At 48.3% G+C, this 16,421-nt stretch overlaps 2 protein-coding genes across 2 annotated transcripts; both read right to left on the minus strand.

Annotated features, from left to right (window-relative positions):
- Positions 1 to 1,328: 1,328 nt before the first annotated feature.
- Positions 1,329 to 4,193, minus strand: HOXA1 (homeobox A1). The gene is made up of 2 exons (XM_072650997.1): positions 3,395 to 4,193; positions 1,329 to 2,896 (listed from the first exon to the last, which is right to left on the minus strand). Exons 1-2 carry the CDS (start codon positions 4,047 to 4,049, stop codon positions 2,538 to 2,540), a joined length of 1,014 nt encoding a protein of 337 aa, XP_072507098.1. The 5' UTR covers positions 4,050 to 4,193; the 3' UTR covers positions 1,329 to 2,537.
- Positions 4,194 to 9,258: 5,065 nt separating this feature from the next.
- Positions 9,259 to 11,507, minus strand: HOXA2 (homeobox A2). The gene is made up of 2 exons (XM_072650996.1): positions 11,098 to 11,507; positions 9,259 to 10,438 (listed from the first exon to the last, which is right to left on the minus strand). Exons 1-2 carry the CDS (start codon positions 11,498 to 11,500, stop codon positions 9,720 to 9,722), a joined length of 1,122 nt encoding a protein of 373 aa, XP_072507097.1. The 5' UTR covers positions 11,501 to 11,507; the 3' UTR covers positions 9,259 to 9,719.
- Positions 11,508 to 16,421: the final 4,914 nt, after the last annotated feature.

The following is a 16,421-nucleotide window of genomic DNA, read 5'->3' on the forward strand; positions in this document are numbered from 1 at the left end:
CGCTTTGAAGTTGGCTTGCATCTACCGCAGTCTTTTTAGGGACGGTCCCAGCGCTGAGGCAGGGAGCCCTAACCCTCTCCTGGTGCCCTTGATATGGCCGACGCGCCTGCAAATCCGGACTTGTCTCCTTTGACAAGGAAGTGAAGAATCTCGCGTAGATGCTCCACCGAACCAGCAACTTTGTAGCCCTGACGCTCTGTGCCAAGCATTCCTTTGTCGGGGAAGAAAGGAAGCCCAAGCTGTTTGTTTGTTTCTTAGGAGAAACATTTATTTGTCCTTTGGCGGATGCCAGAATTTTTTTTTTCCTTTCTGGAAGCTTCGGGGAGGAATGTCCCGCTAGAACTTGTGAAGAGAAATAAGATTAGGGTTAGGGTGGGTAGAGTGGTGATAGAGATTTGGGAGAAGGCATAGTGTAAACATTGTAGCTTTGAAATGTTGCTCCTTTCCTAATTCCTGACTTTGTGCGGTTGGGCGGTGGAAGACCTTGAAGAAACTTACCTTTACCTGAAAGTGGATGCAGAAAGAAATAGGGAATCAGTTTTCCTGGGGTCTCTCACTCACTGTAGCATGTGCTCAACAATCAGGAGTCTCCTAGCAAAATGTTCCAAGTCTGACATAGCTTTTACAATCAAATTCGGGTTTGGAGATGAATGAGACTTAGGTGAGAACTTAAGGAGCAAAGAGAAGGATGAAGGAGATGAAAGACGGACAGGAAGAAGGGAGTACAGAAAAGAAGATGTTGAAAGCTATGAATGGCAATCAGCAAAGAGGAAAGGTGCGGAAAGGAGAATGAGAGAGAGAGGGAGGACTCCATTCCTAGGACAGTTTCACATTGGAAGTACTTAATTGTGAGCCCCTCGATTGTTGGCTCACTGATATGAGGAAAGACTGGCTGAAGACAGTTTGTGCTTTTGAAGGGAGGTCTGTTTATATATATATATGTCTACATTCAGTTAGAGGTGAAAAGGTTAGCACTTGACCCAGGAAGTTCCTGTATTTGTTGCAAAAATAGATTCACTTCATAAATTTCCCTATGATTTCAATTTTAAAAAAAACCTTCCCCTTTAAAAAAAATGTTAAAAAAACAAAAACAAAAAAACCACCCAGAAGCAGAATGTAGGTGTCAAATGTGAGGCTGAGAAAATGGTCCAGGAAGGGTGGGTTTTAGCTGCAGGATGAGGAGGAAAAAATTGACTCTATCCAATTAAGGGCAACTTTTATGAAAGTAGAGACACCCTTTTCCCTTCCCCTTCGCACATGAAATGATCAACCCAGTGTGGAATCAATTGTAGCAGCCTGGAGGAAATACAAGGAAGCCCAAGCATACCTGAAATGTGAATATATTTATTACAGATATTTTAGGACCCGTAAATTCTGCTCTGAATTCCATCACTCTTGGAATCTCAGAACTTTTCATGATTGTACAGAAACTCAGAAGCATTGTGGGACCACAAAGGACAACTGATAGAACTCAGTGTAGTATCTTTGGGAGCTCAAACCATTGTGCACCATGCAAAAAGCCTATTCACGAATCACATGAAATATACATTCATTTCGCCATTCATCACATTTACGATTGGGTTGGAGATACATCAAATCGAGGGAAGGATTACTGTGGAAATAAGATGTTTGGAGATAATATGCCCTAGGGTTCAGAAACAATTCAGCATAATTTTTGAGTGGGGCAGGAGGAGGCCAGAAGAGGTGGGAGGACTGGGGGAGAGACACTGCACACCCAGGAGGTTTACAAAAACAACAAAAAATACCCCAAAACACAACAACAACAATAACCCAGTGCAGCCCAGTCCTACTCATCTTCTCCAAAGGCACAGGGCTACTTCCCTGTGAAGTAATCTGATTGGGCTTCACCAGTCCAGTCTGATTTCTTTATTTTGTCACTTTTAGTCCTGTATAAAATTACACCCAGCTTTGGGAGTCTATCCACCCTGTTTTAATCTCCTAAGCTAAACATCATTTCTAGAAAATCTGTATAAAGATAAATCTCTTAAAGTATTTACAACCAGCAAACTCTCACACAAGAAACTGAATGCATTAAATTAAAAAGATGAATGTGTAAACACTTTCATAGTGCATCCTCTTCTTGAGGTCTTTAGACTCTCTTTTTTCCTGCCTTTAGTGTCCGGGAGATGAGGAGAAGGAGGACGGGGGGAGAAAAATAATTTGAAGTTAGATATCAGATATCTCCACCCTTCAAGCATGGGAGGGGGTGGGGTGGGGAGATGGAGTTTTTCCAAAGGATGTCTGAATCAATCATAGGCCCTCAGAGGTCATCAAAGACCAGATGGTGGTACCCCACCATTTGTGAAGTTACTCCCACCCAGCCTCTCAGTCTCTGGGCCTGAATTCTCTTGAAACACAGTGACCTAGCCCGAAGAAGACATGGAGATAACATCAAAAAGAAAGACATAGTAAAGGAAGGGAGAGATAAGCTAAGAATGTGCTTCGGGTTAGAAGTCCTGCACTAAAGTATCATGGGGTGGGGAGTGGGGGGAGGAAAAAAGGGGCCAGGGGCAAACTCAGTTGGAGGTAGTCAGAGTGTCTGAGGTAGAGGAGGCTGGGGAAGAGGGGACGCAGGGCGAAGAGGTAGATTTGTCTGAGGATTCCTCGGCCTTGTCGTCACTCCGTGATGGAGTGGTGGGCGAAATGGGCAACAGGCCCTCCTTTTCTCTCTTCTTTTGCTTCATGCGGCGGTTCTGAAACCAGATTTTCACCTGGGTCTCGTTGAGTTGCAGTGAGGCTGCGATCTCCACCCTTCTGGCCCTCGTGAGGTACTTGTTGAAATGAAATTCCTTTTCCAGCTCAGTCAGCTGCTTGGTGGTAAAATTGGTGCGCACTGTGTTGGGTTGGCCAATATACCCATATTCACCAGCTTTCCCTGGAGGGCAAGGGTGGGGAGAGGGGAAGGTGGAGAGAAAAGAAGTAGTTTGGTCATCTGATTGTTTTTAGTTTTTAAATGGTGTGGATGAGTGATTTATTTATACCCGTCAAGCTTTGGGATCATAGGTAAAGGGGCAAAGGATAACCTGACCACATAGGACTCCTAGGAAGGTGACTGATGAGGTACAAAGTATTAACTTGAAGTCAACTATTGGTGTGAACAGAAATCGTGATTAATGGGAGTCCACCCCTCCACCCCCAGCTCCTACTTTCAGGAAGCCAGAGAGAGGGACTGGCCTCCTGCCTATTATTCCTGGGCATCATTTACCTAAGTACACCTGAGTTCTCCACCCTATCCACCCCCTACAAAACCTATATATAACCTTGAGTTGGCTTCTCCCCACCATATTAAGTAAACCTACACCCACCCACCACTCCACCCCCAAACCCTCATGGCAGCAGTAGCAGTGGTCAGGTGCTGGGCAAGAGAACTGACCTGTTTTGGGGGGATTCCTTTTGACTTTCATCCAGTCAAAGGTCTGTGTTGGAGGTGATGCCTCTGCTGAAGGAGAGCGACAGGTTTCTTGGTGGCTGGCATGGAGAGGGGACAAGGAGTTATTATAATTTGCCAGAGTCAGATTCTGCGCTTCTTGTCCATATGAGTGGTGAATGTACTGAGGCGAGCCCACCGTGCCCCCAGCATAACCCTGGTGGTGGTGGTGGTGATGCTGGACCATGGAAGATGAGAGAGTTCCAGAGTAAACAGCGGGAGCACACGAGGGGTACCCGCCGCTTACGTCTGCTTCCTGATTTAATGAGTAGGGGCTGTAACCTGCTCCGAAGTTCTGCGATCCGAACCCCGGGCCACAGCTGGAGTGGGAATAAGACATACCCAGGTTGTTGAGGTGCTGGTAGGCGGCCGGCTGGGGATAGTGGTGATGGGCGTGAGGGTGGTGGGGAGGACTCATCTGCACCCCCCTGCCCACCAGGAAGCGCTCGTCGCTCCCGCAGCTGTTGGCACTGACCGCGCACGACTGGAAAGTTGTAATCCCATGATCGGGGTGGTAGGCTCGGGCGGAGCAGGTCCCCGAGTCTCCTGCGTTGAGGATAGGGTGCTCCAGGAAGGAGGCGCTCATTCTCGCATTGTCCATCTGCCTGTCACACAGTGACCGGCTCCTTCCGAGCCCTGGGTGACCGTGCCAACTTTCTCACTTCCTCCATGGGGCCAAAGAGAAAAATGATATGAATGTACAGTGTGCAGGGGGCGGGGGAGGGGGAGAGAGGGACGGGGCGCACGTGACCGCGGCAGCCAATGGCGGAGCCTCCTGTGAAAGTTTGCCTGTTCTTGCTGGTGATGGATCACCGTTTCAGTGGCATTTAAATCCCGGACGCTCCTCCATCAAGGTGACGCGCAGTCGCCCCCCCGGCCGCTGCAGCGGCGGCGGCGGCAGTGGCAACGATGGGAGCCCCGCTCTGGGGCCGGGCCCAGGAGGAGCCGGAGCCCCAGGGGCAGCCCTCCCCGTTGCCACCACCGCCGCTGTTGGCTCCCGCTCCGCCCTGCCTTAGGAGTCGCTGGAGGAATGGGGGAGTGGGGCAGATCCCCAGGGCCCAGCGAGGAGGACGAAGATGCGGCGCTTGGCGGGGAGAGTCCCAGCTCTGGTCAGGATCGCAGGGCTGGGGCTCGGTCTGCACTGAGCCGGCCGCCCAATTGCAGGTGAGTGGGAGAGCCCCTCACCCTCCCGGCCAACCCCAGTACCAGAGTGAGCCAAGGAGAAAGAAAAGGAAGATCGCCCTGCACCCGCGCCCCAGCCTCCGGGTGAGTGTGCTAGGCGCTGCCCCTAGCTGCCCAGCTCTCTGGTTATTGTCATGACCACGGCTTCCTTTGGGAACAGTGCGACTGGGAGGGGACGGTTTGGCGAGAAAACCTACAAGGCCCGTGTGGGAGGAGGCTAAGAGCAGAGGAGAGAAAAAGAGTAGGGGGAGGGAGGAGGGAGAAAAAGGAGGGGGAGAAGGGAGGAGGAGGACGAAGGAGGAGAGGGGGAGGAGGAGAAGGAGGAGGAGGAGAACTTCTCATCTCCACGGAAGGTCTCCAAAGCCAAGGAGCTTCCCCCTCCCCAATCCGCCCCAGTCCCGCAGCTATTAGCATGGCAATGAGACGTTGTTGTAATCTGATTCCCGGGGGCGGGAGAGCTGGGGGACCCTGGATTGACGGGAAAGGCCGCCTTGGCAGCAGCAATCCCCCTCCCCCAGCTTCTCCTCCTTCCCTATAATCGACTCTGCCTGGGGAGTCCGAGGTGACCGGCGAGTAACTCCCTAACTCCGCGGAGGGATGGGGGGGAGAGGGGGAAGGGGAAGGGCGGGGAGAGAGAAGGGGCAGACGCTGGCGAATGTAGCCCAGCTCTGGAGCGGGTCCCGGAGCTGCTGTCCATCTGGTAGGCTCCCCCAGCGCTGGAGGGTCAACCCACGCAGGCCGGGACATCCGAAGCCTCTGTCTAACCCCAACCCGGACCGAGTGCCTAGACATAAAAGACGAGGAGCGGGCTAAGAATTAACTGTAGAATTAACTATAATCAAATTCTTCTACCTTGGGGCTAGATCACCTCACGATTCCCCTCCTTCCCCCCCTCCCCAATCGAACCCCAACACTCCTAGGGTCACCATCCGCTGTGTCTGGAGTTGGAGGTGGGGGCTGCCAAGTGGGAGGGGCGACAGATGGTTGATGATGGAAAGTGAGCTTTCCCCTCCCTGCTACACCCCCTCCCTCCCCACAGCCAGACCCGCCCAGCCTCCTTGGTTTCTAGACTGCACTGACTGGCTAGTTTTCCCTAGAGGTTTGCGTTGCTACTAGCAGAAATCTCTTCCCAGGCTAAGGGTCCTGTTTTCAGTCACCTTCGTTCTCTCACAGCTACTAATGGGTTCTTTAATTTCTGTGGGGCACTGGGCTCCGTGTCAACCCTGAGCGGGCAGAGAAAAGGCCAAGTAGAACGGGTCAGAGACAGACTGAGACAGAAAAGAGTTGGGACAAACAGCAAGGCGGAGAGGGCCAGAGAAGGAATCTCTCGGTTCTGTGGGGGTGCTCCTTATGTAGCCAGGAATATCTGCGGTGTGCTTAGAGCCAATCCCTGCAGAGGAGGTGATCGCTAGGGCCACAGATCTGGAGGCTGCTTTTGATTGGTTACTTGTTTCCTCCCACCCCCTCCAATTTCAAGAACTAGATTTTTAGGGGGCCTATTTGAAATTTCCGTGTTACCACATTCCTTTTCTGTTTTGTTTCCTAAAATATAAACTCCTAAAATAAAATATAAACTCCTTTTCTCCTCCATGTCGAGCCCTCTCCCCCAGTAGCCTCCTCCTCAGAGAGGGGAGAACAAAATTGGAGGAGCTTCACCAGCTTCAGGGGCCCCTCAGCCCATCCCTCCTCCATTTCTCCTCTCCCCTCTCCCAAGTAGAAGGTGTTTCTCCCCAATATTTTTGCCCTTCTATTTTCATTTGCTCTTTTGCCCTTTGACCCATAGTCATGACGAGGAACTGAAGCAGGCCCCAAGTGAGCCAGTAGAGCCTCTTCCAATACGATCAGCACCATGCCACCAGGAAGGTTGGACCCTCTGAGGAGAAAGAGTCTGGACCTTGACTGAGGAGAATCGTCCCTTTCTCCTCTTCCCAGGCCAGCATCCAGTTCTGAGGCTCCTTCTCAGAGATTCTGGGGGCAGGGCTTGGAGTGGGGGTGGGGAGCTGCACAGTCATCACAGCTAAGCGTTTTCCTTTCCAGGAGCACAGCTTCCACAGAGTCCCCCTCTTTTCTCCATTTCTATATCTTTGTTTTTAAAAAGCTCATGTCTTTTGTTAAGATCCCACTTAGTCTAGAAGTCTGTAGCCTGCTCAGTCACAATGAAACATAATAGGGAATGATGGAATGTGTTCTATTGCCTCTCCATCTTGTCTGCTTTCTTCTACCCCCCCATCCCCCTCCTCTCTCTCTTTCTCCCTCCTTCCTTTGCCCTCTTGTTTTCTCACCCTCCCTGTCACAGGCTCTTTTCCTCTTTCCTCCGTTTCCTCCCTCCCTCTCTCTTTTTCTTTCTCTCTCTCCCCCTTTCCTTTTCCTCAGTCCTCTGACACTCTTTCCTCCTCCCTCTATTTCCCCCCTCTCCTTCTTATCATCCCTCCCACTTCCATCTCTTCTCTTTCCTTCTCTCCCTCTCTTTCCTCCAGTTCCTCCCTACTTGCTCCTTCTTTTTCTTTCCCTTTTTCCTCCCCTCTCTACCTTTCTCTTCCTCTTCTCTTTCTCCCGCCTTTCTTTTTTATCCTCCCTCCCACTTTCTTCTTCTCTTCCTGCCTCTCTTCTCTCCTGTCCTCTTTTCCCTCTCTCCCTCCTCTTTCCCACTAAGTGGAAGCCCCAGCAAGGAGTTTCCCTGGTGTGTGTAAATACTCACAGACATATTCACACAGGCAAAGCCATCAACAGAAATCGAGATACTGTACCCACTGGCGTTTCTCCACCCGGCTTAGCCTCTCTGCTGCCTGGGCCCAGATTCCACAGGCTCGTCATAGTCCAGATCAGCGCCTCCACTTCCTTCGGAGAATTTCGCCTTTCTTGAGCTTTCTTCCCACCGGCCATCACACAAAAGACTGGCCCCAGAAACACAAGACGACCAAGAGGCAAAACCTCCTTCCCTCATCCAGGAGGAAATTGATCTCGAAATCGACAAACGAGTTTTAGAGCCCTCTTTGAGCCCTGGGGAGTTGGTAATGAGAGCACCCAGCAAAGAACCCCATGCTTTGTCAAAAATGGAAAGCTTAGAGGCAGGCAGGGGAAGGGTGGAGAGACCGTCATTAAAATAAAAAGAGAATGGCTAGATTTAAAGCGCTTCTTCCCTCCGCCCAAAGCCCTTCTCCTAGAAAGAAAAGGAGGGAGGAGGGGGGGAAGCCCAGGCTCTGAGCTTTTCGTGGCATCGGCAGCTTAGCCAAGCTGTTGTTTTAAAAGAGCAATAAAAATGACTTATAGCTTAAACGCCTCCTAACTTAATGCTTTCAGACGGGGATCCCCAGCTCGGGCAAATACGTAAGAGGACTTGTATTTGTGCATGTGTTCCTGCAATTGATCTCTTTGATGACATTCTCATTCATAGAAAGAGTTTGATTTATGAGCAGTAGAAGAATTCTATCCAGCCCTATTCCCAGCTCTGGCCCACACAGCCCAGCCCAGCCCAGCCCAGCCCAACCCAGCAAACTTTCAGTTCAGCTTCTCTCCACTGGGCTCCGGTAAAAAGAACCCTACAACTTCTCCCAGATGCTGGATAGTTCTTTACGGAGGGAGGACTGAGGAGGTGGAGGGGGGGCATGCATTCACCCACCCACAGAGCCCAGATTTCATTGTAACTGCCAAACTATTACTGTTAAGGTCTTCGGTTAGTAAATCAGACCAGCCCACTCACACATGTTGCTTGCACTGTTTTCTCACGGTAAATAACACTGTTCACAGAAAGAGGGAGAAAAAGGGGGAAAGAAAATAAGAGGAAAAAAAAAACCAGAACAACCCAATAGCACAGCCCTACATCATATTTTATTGATGTTCATTTAAAGTGCATTTTATATATTTTATAGATTTTTTTTTTGTTCTGACTTGGGAATCTTCCTTATTTCAGAAGATGTTGTGCTGACCCACACTCCACTTTAGACTTCAATTTGCTAACCTGACTTCAAAGCTTTAATGAACCCTTTATCTGCCATGTAAACAGATTTAAGAATGAAATATTGATTTTTTTTTCCTACCCTGGAAGGGCTGAACTGGCCCAGTTGAATGAAGAACCCCTCTGAAATACATCTGACAGCCTGTAACCATTATTTTGTTTTGTTTTTCTTTCTCTGTTTTTTAGGTCTGTTTGCCTGGGACCTCTCAGCAGCTGGGAGACTAATCAAACTCCTTTGGCTGGGTTTGACGGGACTTTTGTTACTGTCATCATTGGAATGTGGATGTTTTAAACAAAGGTGTAGAAATAAATGAATTGTTTGTGATTTAGCTATGGACCTAGAGACACATGGAGTTTTCTTTTTAAAGAAACTCCATATTCATCATGTAAAAGGGGAATATTTCATAGGCACTTTAAGTCTTCACTCTCAAAAACTCCAGCTTTCCCTGATGGGAAGGCTACACATTTCTCTTTCTTTTATGGGGTCACATCTATGGCTTGTACCTACTATAGTCTGGTAACAAAATCTAATCCACTTTAAAGGGAGGGGGGGAATGCTTCTCAGAAGCTCTGCCCATGCTCTCATTTTCCTTCTGTTGGCACCTAATCTTTGCAATAAAACTGAATGTTTCCCCCTAATAAATATGTTCAAATGGAAATAAAAGAAGAGAGATTGTGAGCAGAATTTTATTTACCAAGTTAGACTAAAAGGAGGGAAAGGAATCGTTATGAATTTTGGTGGGGGGTGGGGGATAAGAAAATTACTTGTAGCAAAGGAGAATTTATTCTACCAAAAATACTTATGACAATGCATTCTAATGTAATACAAAAATAAAAAGAAAGTGACAATACAATTATATGGTCACTTTCTTACAGGCCTCATATATTGCTTTCAAGGAATCACCTAGAGGGTATTTGGGTTAAATCCAAAACAACTATAACTCATTATAACCTGCAAAGATGGCTCTGGAACTCGGTCAGGGGAGTTACTAAACAGAAAACCCTGGCCAGTTTGGGGGGAGGGAGAAAAGGGTAGGAGAGAGGGAAAAAAATTTTAAATCAACTCCCGGGAAAAGAGAAGCCAACCCCCTCCCCCAAGGGATTTTTGTTTTGCTTTTTTTTTTTTTAATGTGTTTAGTAATTCAGATGCTGCAAGTCAATTGTCGTGAGTGTGTCTGTAAAAAAGTCAAAGCTGTCAGCTGAGATGTCTACGGGACTGTCGAGGGAGCCTGGTAAACTGGGCGATACGGCCTCTGAAAGCTGGAGGCAGGAATCTGTGGAGAAAACGGTGAAGTCTTGTAAAGAGGGGACATCCAAGGCCTCTGGGCTGTCATTGTTCAGGCCCATTGTTGACAAGCAGTTCTGAACAGTGGGTGACTGATGCTGAAAATGTTTCAGATTTTTCTCATTGCTGGTTAAAGGCGAAACTGGGAAACTTTGGGAGTCGCCATTGTGCACGTTGGGGGCCTGCTGCTGGGACAGGGCGTTTTGCTGAAAAGTGTACCCTTCCCTCTCCAGAAGTGCCCCTGAGACGTTGAGCGCTTGCTCAAAGAGCGATTTCTCCTCTTCGTCCTCGGCTTTCTCGGTGTCCTCCAGGTTCTTGTATTTCCCCTCGCTGTGCTGGTTCTCTTTGCACTGGGTCTGCCTCTTGTGTTTCATCCTTCGGTTCTGAAACCAGACTTTCACTTGTCTCTCAGTCAAATCCAGCAGGGCTGCGATCTCCACCCTCCGAGGTCTACAGAGATACTTGTTGAAATGAAATTCTTTTTCTAGCTCCAAGAGCTGGGTATTGGTGTATGCCGTTCTCAGGCGCCTGGAGCCCCCGCTGCTGTTATCTGCGATTTCCAGGGATTCTGCAGAAAGGGAAACCGACAAGAGACACACGCACAGTTGGAGGTGGAGGGTCCAAGCAGGGGTTATTCCACTGGAGAATAAATACAGCACAAAGTATCACTGCAACAAAATGGCCGCCCTTGTATGCAGTCAAATCCATTGTGCAGCCCTCCTTGAGCGCCCGGCCCCGCGCAAGCCCTTCTCTCCCACCTCAATAAAATGATCGCCTCCGAGTCCCCAACCTCTCTATCCGGGAACAAACTTTATATTAGCCATACTGCAATTTATAATTAATGCATCAGCTGCTTAGCTGAGCAAGAACCATCTATCACTCTTCATTACTGTCAAATACCCAAACTCTAGGACGGCAAAACAAGAGGAGGTCAGTTCCAACTCAAATAAATCATCCCATATTAAACAAGTTAGGGAAAGTTGTTTGTTTTTTTTTAATAGCATCGTGGAACCCATCAGATCTTTCTCTCTTCCACCAGCTCTACTCCAGAGCCCACAGTGAAGAATCTAAGGCAGCTAAGCAGCCCCTCTCTCCTTTTCCCCATCTTTCTCCTTTCCCCTTCCCCCACCCCCAAAAATCGCCCCATTGCACCAAGAAGGGTAAAAGCCGGGATCTAGGAGTTGAGTTGGGTGTGAGTGAGTTGGGGGGTGAAGTCTTTGAACTGACCTTTGTGGTTCAAGCAGGCATGTCCAGTGGCGGAGGCGGAGGCCGAGGAGGCGGGAGGCAGCGCGGTTTTCTTGGAAGCTTTTTTCTCTTTCATCCAGGGATACTCCGGGGGCTGCAGGGCGCCAGCGGGCACCGGGCTGCCACCACCGCCGCCGCTGCCATCAGGACTCGACTTGGGGCGGCCGCGGCCGCTGCCGCTGCCGTGGCGAGGGTGGCTGCCCGGGTTCAGGCTAGGGATGGTCTGCTCAAAAGGAGGAGGAATCAGTGTCGACTGTGAAAGCGACGAGCTCTTGATTGATGAACTTTGAAATGTATCACCGACAGGGGGAAAAGATGTCAGGCACTCAGCGAGCGACGGCTGACTATTGATAAAGCCAGTCTCTCGCTCAAATTCGTAATTCATGGCCTTCTCCTCGGAGCCCCCTTGGAGAAAAAGTTCCCTCTTCTGGAGGGGCTTGGGGGGGCGAGGGGAAGGCCCAGGCAAAAGGAGAGAGAAGAAAAAAAAAATCTCTCATAGAAGATCGCTGCTGGGGTGTTTTTTTTCTAATTCACTGATTACAGCCGTATGGGGACCGCGCTACTATTAAACTATTGAATTCATGGAGACAAGGTTGAAATTGGACCGAATTGGCTGTCACATGATTGCTTCTGCCCAATGACAATTTGGGCTTTAATCAAAAGAAGCCACTGTCTGTTTGATTGATCCAAAAAAGTCGGGAAGGAACGCCTCATTGGGGGCTAGCGAGGCTTTATTTACACTTTTTTAAAGGCAAAAAATACATCTTGGTGGGTGTGTGTGTGTAGGGCTAGGGTAGGAGTTCGAGAGTAGGGGGCCGCTGGCCTACGAAACGAGAGAGATCTGTGTATGTGTGTGTGCTCTCGCGTGCGCGCTCGTGGACGTGTGTGTGTGTGTGTGTGTGTGTGTGTGAGAGAGAGAGAGAGAGAGAGAGAGAGAGAGAGAGAGAGAGAGAGAGAGAGAGAGAGAGAGAGAGAGAGAGAGAGAGAGAGAGAGAGTCTGGGATGCTGAGCTAGCCGACTGCTGCCCTCCCTTCTCCTCCCGCACACTCCTAGCATTGTTTGGGACTGTCAGGAAGACGCTTCGCACCTCACAAATCAATCTGACGCCTGGAGTCATTAACAAAGTAATCCATTAATCTTCAAAGTTTTGACACCCGAGGGCCCCCGCATTTTAGCTACATAAGTTCTTCTTAGACAAGGGGGCAAAGACAGAGGGAGAGACAGAGAGAGACAGAGAGAGAGAGAGAGAGAGAGAGAGAGAGAGAGAGAGAGAGAGAGAGAGAGAGAGAGAGAGGAGAGACAGAGAGAGACAGTCCTCATGACCTTTTTATTTTCCTTCCCTTTTTTCCCCATCTTCTCTAAAGTAGTTCCAAAGCTGGCACCTTCAGTTGGTTCTCTCTCTCTCTCTCTCTCTCTCTCTCTCTCTCTCTCTCTCTCCTTCTCTCTCCCTCCCTGCTTCCCTATCTCCCCCTCTCTCCCCTCTCCTCTCTTCTTCCTTTAGCTTTCTCTCTTCCTTCTCTCCCTTCCTCCTTTCCCTCCCTCTTCCCCTATCCCTTTCCCTCTCTCTCTCCTCCCTCTTTCTCTCTCCCTCCCTTCTTCCTTTCCTTGCCTTTTCCTCTCTCACTTTCCCACCCCTTTCTGCTCTTCTTTCTTTCTCCATCGTTCCTTTTCTCTGATATCCCCCTCCCCCTTCTTCCCCGGTGTACAGTGCAGTGCACAATTGGCCTGCGGCCGCTCAGCCCATTGTTCGCCGGACTTTCCGCAGCAGCCTCGCATCTGGCTCCTGGGGGAAGCGGAAAATAGAAGGCAGCTTTTGTGCGCTCCACGACTTTGCCTTGCAGTGAACTTCCCCGGAGCGGACCGTGACAGATAGATGCATGTGCCAATAGGGACCCAGATCCATGGGTACAAAACCTATGTGGAGTGGAGCCACATAGCCAGAGGCACGACATAATGCAGACTTTATAGCATGCTCCCGGCTGCTGACTTCGGGGGTTTAATACCCGTAGTACAAGGGCCCGGTGAGTATTTCCGATTTCCTGGAAGTCAGAGCCGAGGAGAAGGAAGTCGTTTTTACTCCCCCCCACCGCCCATTCTTACTTTTGTTGTTGTTGTTGTTGAACTATTTCTTTGGGGTTTGGATTTCTTAAAGTGAAATTTGCTGCACCAAGAAAGGCTTCTTTATCAAGCATCAATCACCTGGAGTCTTCTTTTTCTTGGGGCCGTCTCAACAGCTCCAGGGCTACGAATTGCAATTCGGACCCTAGTTCTGTTCTGTGCAATCGAAACCAGAGTTTTAAAAGAGCAGGGGGAGGGGAGGGAGCAAGGAAAGGCACCCAAGGAATCACTCCAAGGACTCTTGTGCAAGGAGAATCCCAAAACTGAAGGCCTTCCAGATCCAATTCAGTTTCCTTCTTTAAAAAAATAATATCTTTGAGCTACCAAATCTCTGCTTCAAAAGTCATCAAGGCAGAGAGAGAGAGAGAGAGAGAGAGAGAGAGAGAGAGAGAGAGAGAGAGAGAGAGAGAGAGAGAGGAAAATTTAAAAAAGAAGAGAACAGTATTTGAAAATGCCTCCCCCCCAAAAAAATACCTTGGTGATGATGGTGATGATCATACGCTTTGGTTTCCTTTGACATAGGCCAAACAAACCTTCCTCAAGCTAGTTCAGTATCCACAGTTAGAAAAATAAGTTACTCTAAAAGAGTTAGGAAGAGAAAAAAAAATCCACGGTTATAAACCAAAAATCCCCACTCTACGAGACAGAGTATGGGAGAAATGTCCTATTCCGGGCGTTTAAAGCATCTCGGGTTAAAATTAAATACAGTGAGGGATTGGTCATTTACTGGCCAAAAGCAACGCCTTACAGATAGAGATGCTTTCCCGGGGAAAAAAAGTGTAGGTTTTTAATTTTCTTGCTTTTATTCCACACAAAGCTCTGAAGGAAGTCTGGGCGCGATCAATCTTATTCGCCAAAAGGTCTGACAGCTCCTGGCCCTTGACAACACATTGGGAGCTTCTTGCTTTTTCCAAGACCAAATGTTGCCGAGAAATGAGGGAAGAGCAAAAACGCAAGTAAACAGGGACCAATATTTCTTTTTAGATATTTTCGTGGCAGAAAGGGTTAGGGGTGGTTTGGGGCGCAGATCTTTTCAGGGGTTGGAGTTACGACGTCCGGCTTGGGCTTTGGCTTAGAAATCTTGGGGCTGGGATGGGAGCTGAAGCGAAGAAGCAGGAAGCAACCGCCTGCAGATTTCTGCAGGCTTTGTGAGTTGAGCTGAGTGGGCGCTCAATTCTATCAGTCCTTTCTGGGGCTTCTAATTCAAATACCATCTGGAAGAAACTCTTTTTCTCTGGCCACTCAAAAGCGAGACGCCTAAAAACCTATTACTTTAACTTAGGGCATATTTTAATAAGGATTTTACAAAAGTATATCTAGGAAACTGGATGAGATAGAATGGGTTTTTCCCTTGAAAGTCAAAATGAATATCTTGGCTGGCAAGATACGGGAAATCATATTATAATTTCATTTTTAAAATTTCTGCCCTCAGGGAAGGAGGTAGCTATCAACCCAGTTCATTCTCCCTTAAAAGCTTCTTAGAAACGTCCTCAAAGGATAGAAGGAATTCACTCTATCATCCTCTACCTTCTCCCACCCATCTTAGAGGATTTGTGTAAAAATGGTTACTTTTGAAGAAGTTGATGTTTTTCTCCCAGATCTTCCAGTCCAAGACATGGAGACTATCTTCCTTACAAAGCCTAAATTTTAGCTTTATGTATTTACCAGAGCGCCATTTTTCTATAGAGGGGTGGGAGAGGGGGGAAGAAAGGACAGTAAGGGATTTCTTTTTAAAGCAAATTTTCAAATTGTCTCTTAATCAACGGTCCTGGCAAAGGGAAGGTAAAGAAATCTCTAGATGTTGATGAAACATATAAATGGGTTCTGTTTGCAGGAAGCATCTCCTTGGGGCCGCCTCCCGCTATTCTTTTGCTTTCTTCTTTTGAAGGAAAAAAAAAGGAAAACGTTATGTTTCTTGTCCCAACTAAGGGCAAATCATACAACCCCATGTGTGTGTCTACACATGTACACACCTACACTGGATATTTCTAAAGGTCATTTGAGGAAAGTTCTCAGGAAGGTAAAGAATGAGATAGAGTATATTTTTGAGCGAACAAAATGGCGACATTTTTCTTGCTGTGCTTTGAGACATGTAACGGAGAGAGAGGAAGGCTGATTTCTCACCTAAAATACATGCCTCGCTACATATATAGATGTATTTTCACTTCATGCTTTAAGCTCAGAGCTGATACAATGCGCAAATCTGAATCTAAAAATCCATTGGCTTAAAAAACCCTCTGGATGGAAATATTTCTTTTTTAATGTGTGAGCTTTGGGTTCTCTTTCAGAGGGTAGCTCACTCTGTAACTCCATGAATACAGCATTTAGTTCCAGTGGAATCAGAAAAAAGAAAAAGAAATACTTGGAAAAATTGTATTTTATTAGAAAAAAACAAACCACTTTCTCTTTGCCTGTGCTCTTTAAGGGGCTGATTTTGTCTCTGTTACTGAATATTTCTTACTGGCTGTCTCTGTCCGTCTCTCTCTCTGTCTGTCTGACTCTCTCTCTCTCTCTCTCTCTCTCTCTCTCTCTCTCTCTCTCTCTCTCTTTCTCTGTCGGTCTCTCTCTCTCTGTCCATCTGTGTCTGTCTGTCTCTGTCTGTCTGTCTCTGTCTGTCTGTCTCTCTCCGTCTCTGTCTCTCTCTGTCTCTGTCTCTGTCTCTGTCTCTCTCTCTCTCTGTCTCTTTCTGTGTCTCTCTCTCTCATGCGGGAAATGTACTAAATCCTGGGAAGAAGGTTTATGCTTGAAAGCTGCCACTGACCATCAACCCACCTAGGAAAGAAGAAGGCTTGGCTAGCGGCTGCTGCCAGCTCTCCCTTCGCGTTCAGCCCCCTTTGTAAGCCTGAACTACCGTAGTTACCAAAAAACTGCCTCAAACCTCAGAGGGGATTTATGATGGACTGTCTCTTCCAGGAGTGATTAACGACATGGGAAGCCATAAACGACTGTATTTCGAATTTGCTCCTTGGAAACGGCTTCCCGCCGCCTCTGATTGGGGTGCCTGGCTCCTCTGGCTTTTATTTAAGGCAGCCCCCGCACACTGTAACAGCCTTCAACTTCTCTCTTCTGACCCTGGGAGGAAAAGTGTGGGAGTAGAGAGGTCCCCAGTGCAGGAGAGAGGAGCATCCTTCTCCTTTGGGGTGGCTTGAAGGAGGGCGAAGTCGAGGCAGGAAAGGGGGAGAGATACA

Source organism: Notamacropus eugenii, chromosome 3 (assembly GCF_028372415.1).
Source record: "Notamacropus eugenii isolate mMacEug1 chromosome 3, mMacEug1.pri_v2, whole genome shotgun sequence".
Lineage (NCBI taxonomy): Eukaryota > Metazoa > Chordata > Mammalia > Diprotodontia > Macropodidae > Notamacropus > Notamacropus eugenii.

Coding starts and splice junctions, on each gene's coding strand:
- HOXA1 (XM_072650997.1), bottom strand. CDS start 4,049: ATGGACAATGCGAGAATGAGCGCCTCCTTCCTGGAGCACCCTATCCTC. Junction 2,897..3,394: donor AAGGAATCCCCCCAAAACAG/GTCAGTTCTCTT, acceptor CTTGCCCTCCAG/GGAAAGCTGGTGAATATGGG.
- HOXA2 (XM_072650996.1), bottom strand. CDS start 11,500: ATGAATTACGAATTTGAGCGAGAGACTGGCTTTATCAATAGTCAGCCG. Junction 10,439..11,097: donor TGCCTGCTTGAACCACAAAG/GTCAGTTCAAAG, acceptor CCCTTTCTGCAG/AATCCCTGGAAATCGCAGAT.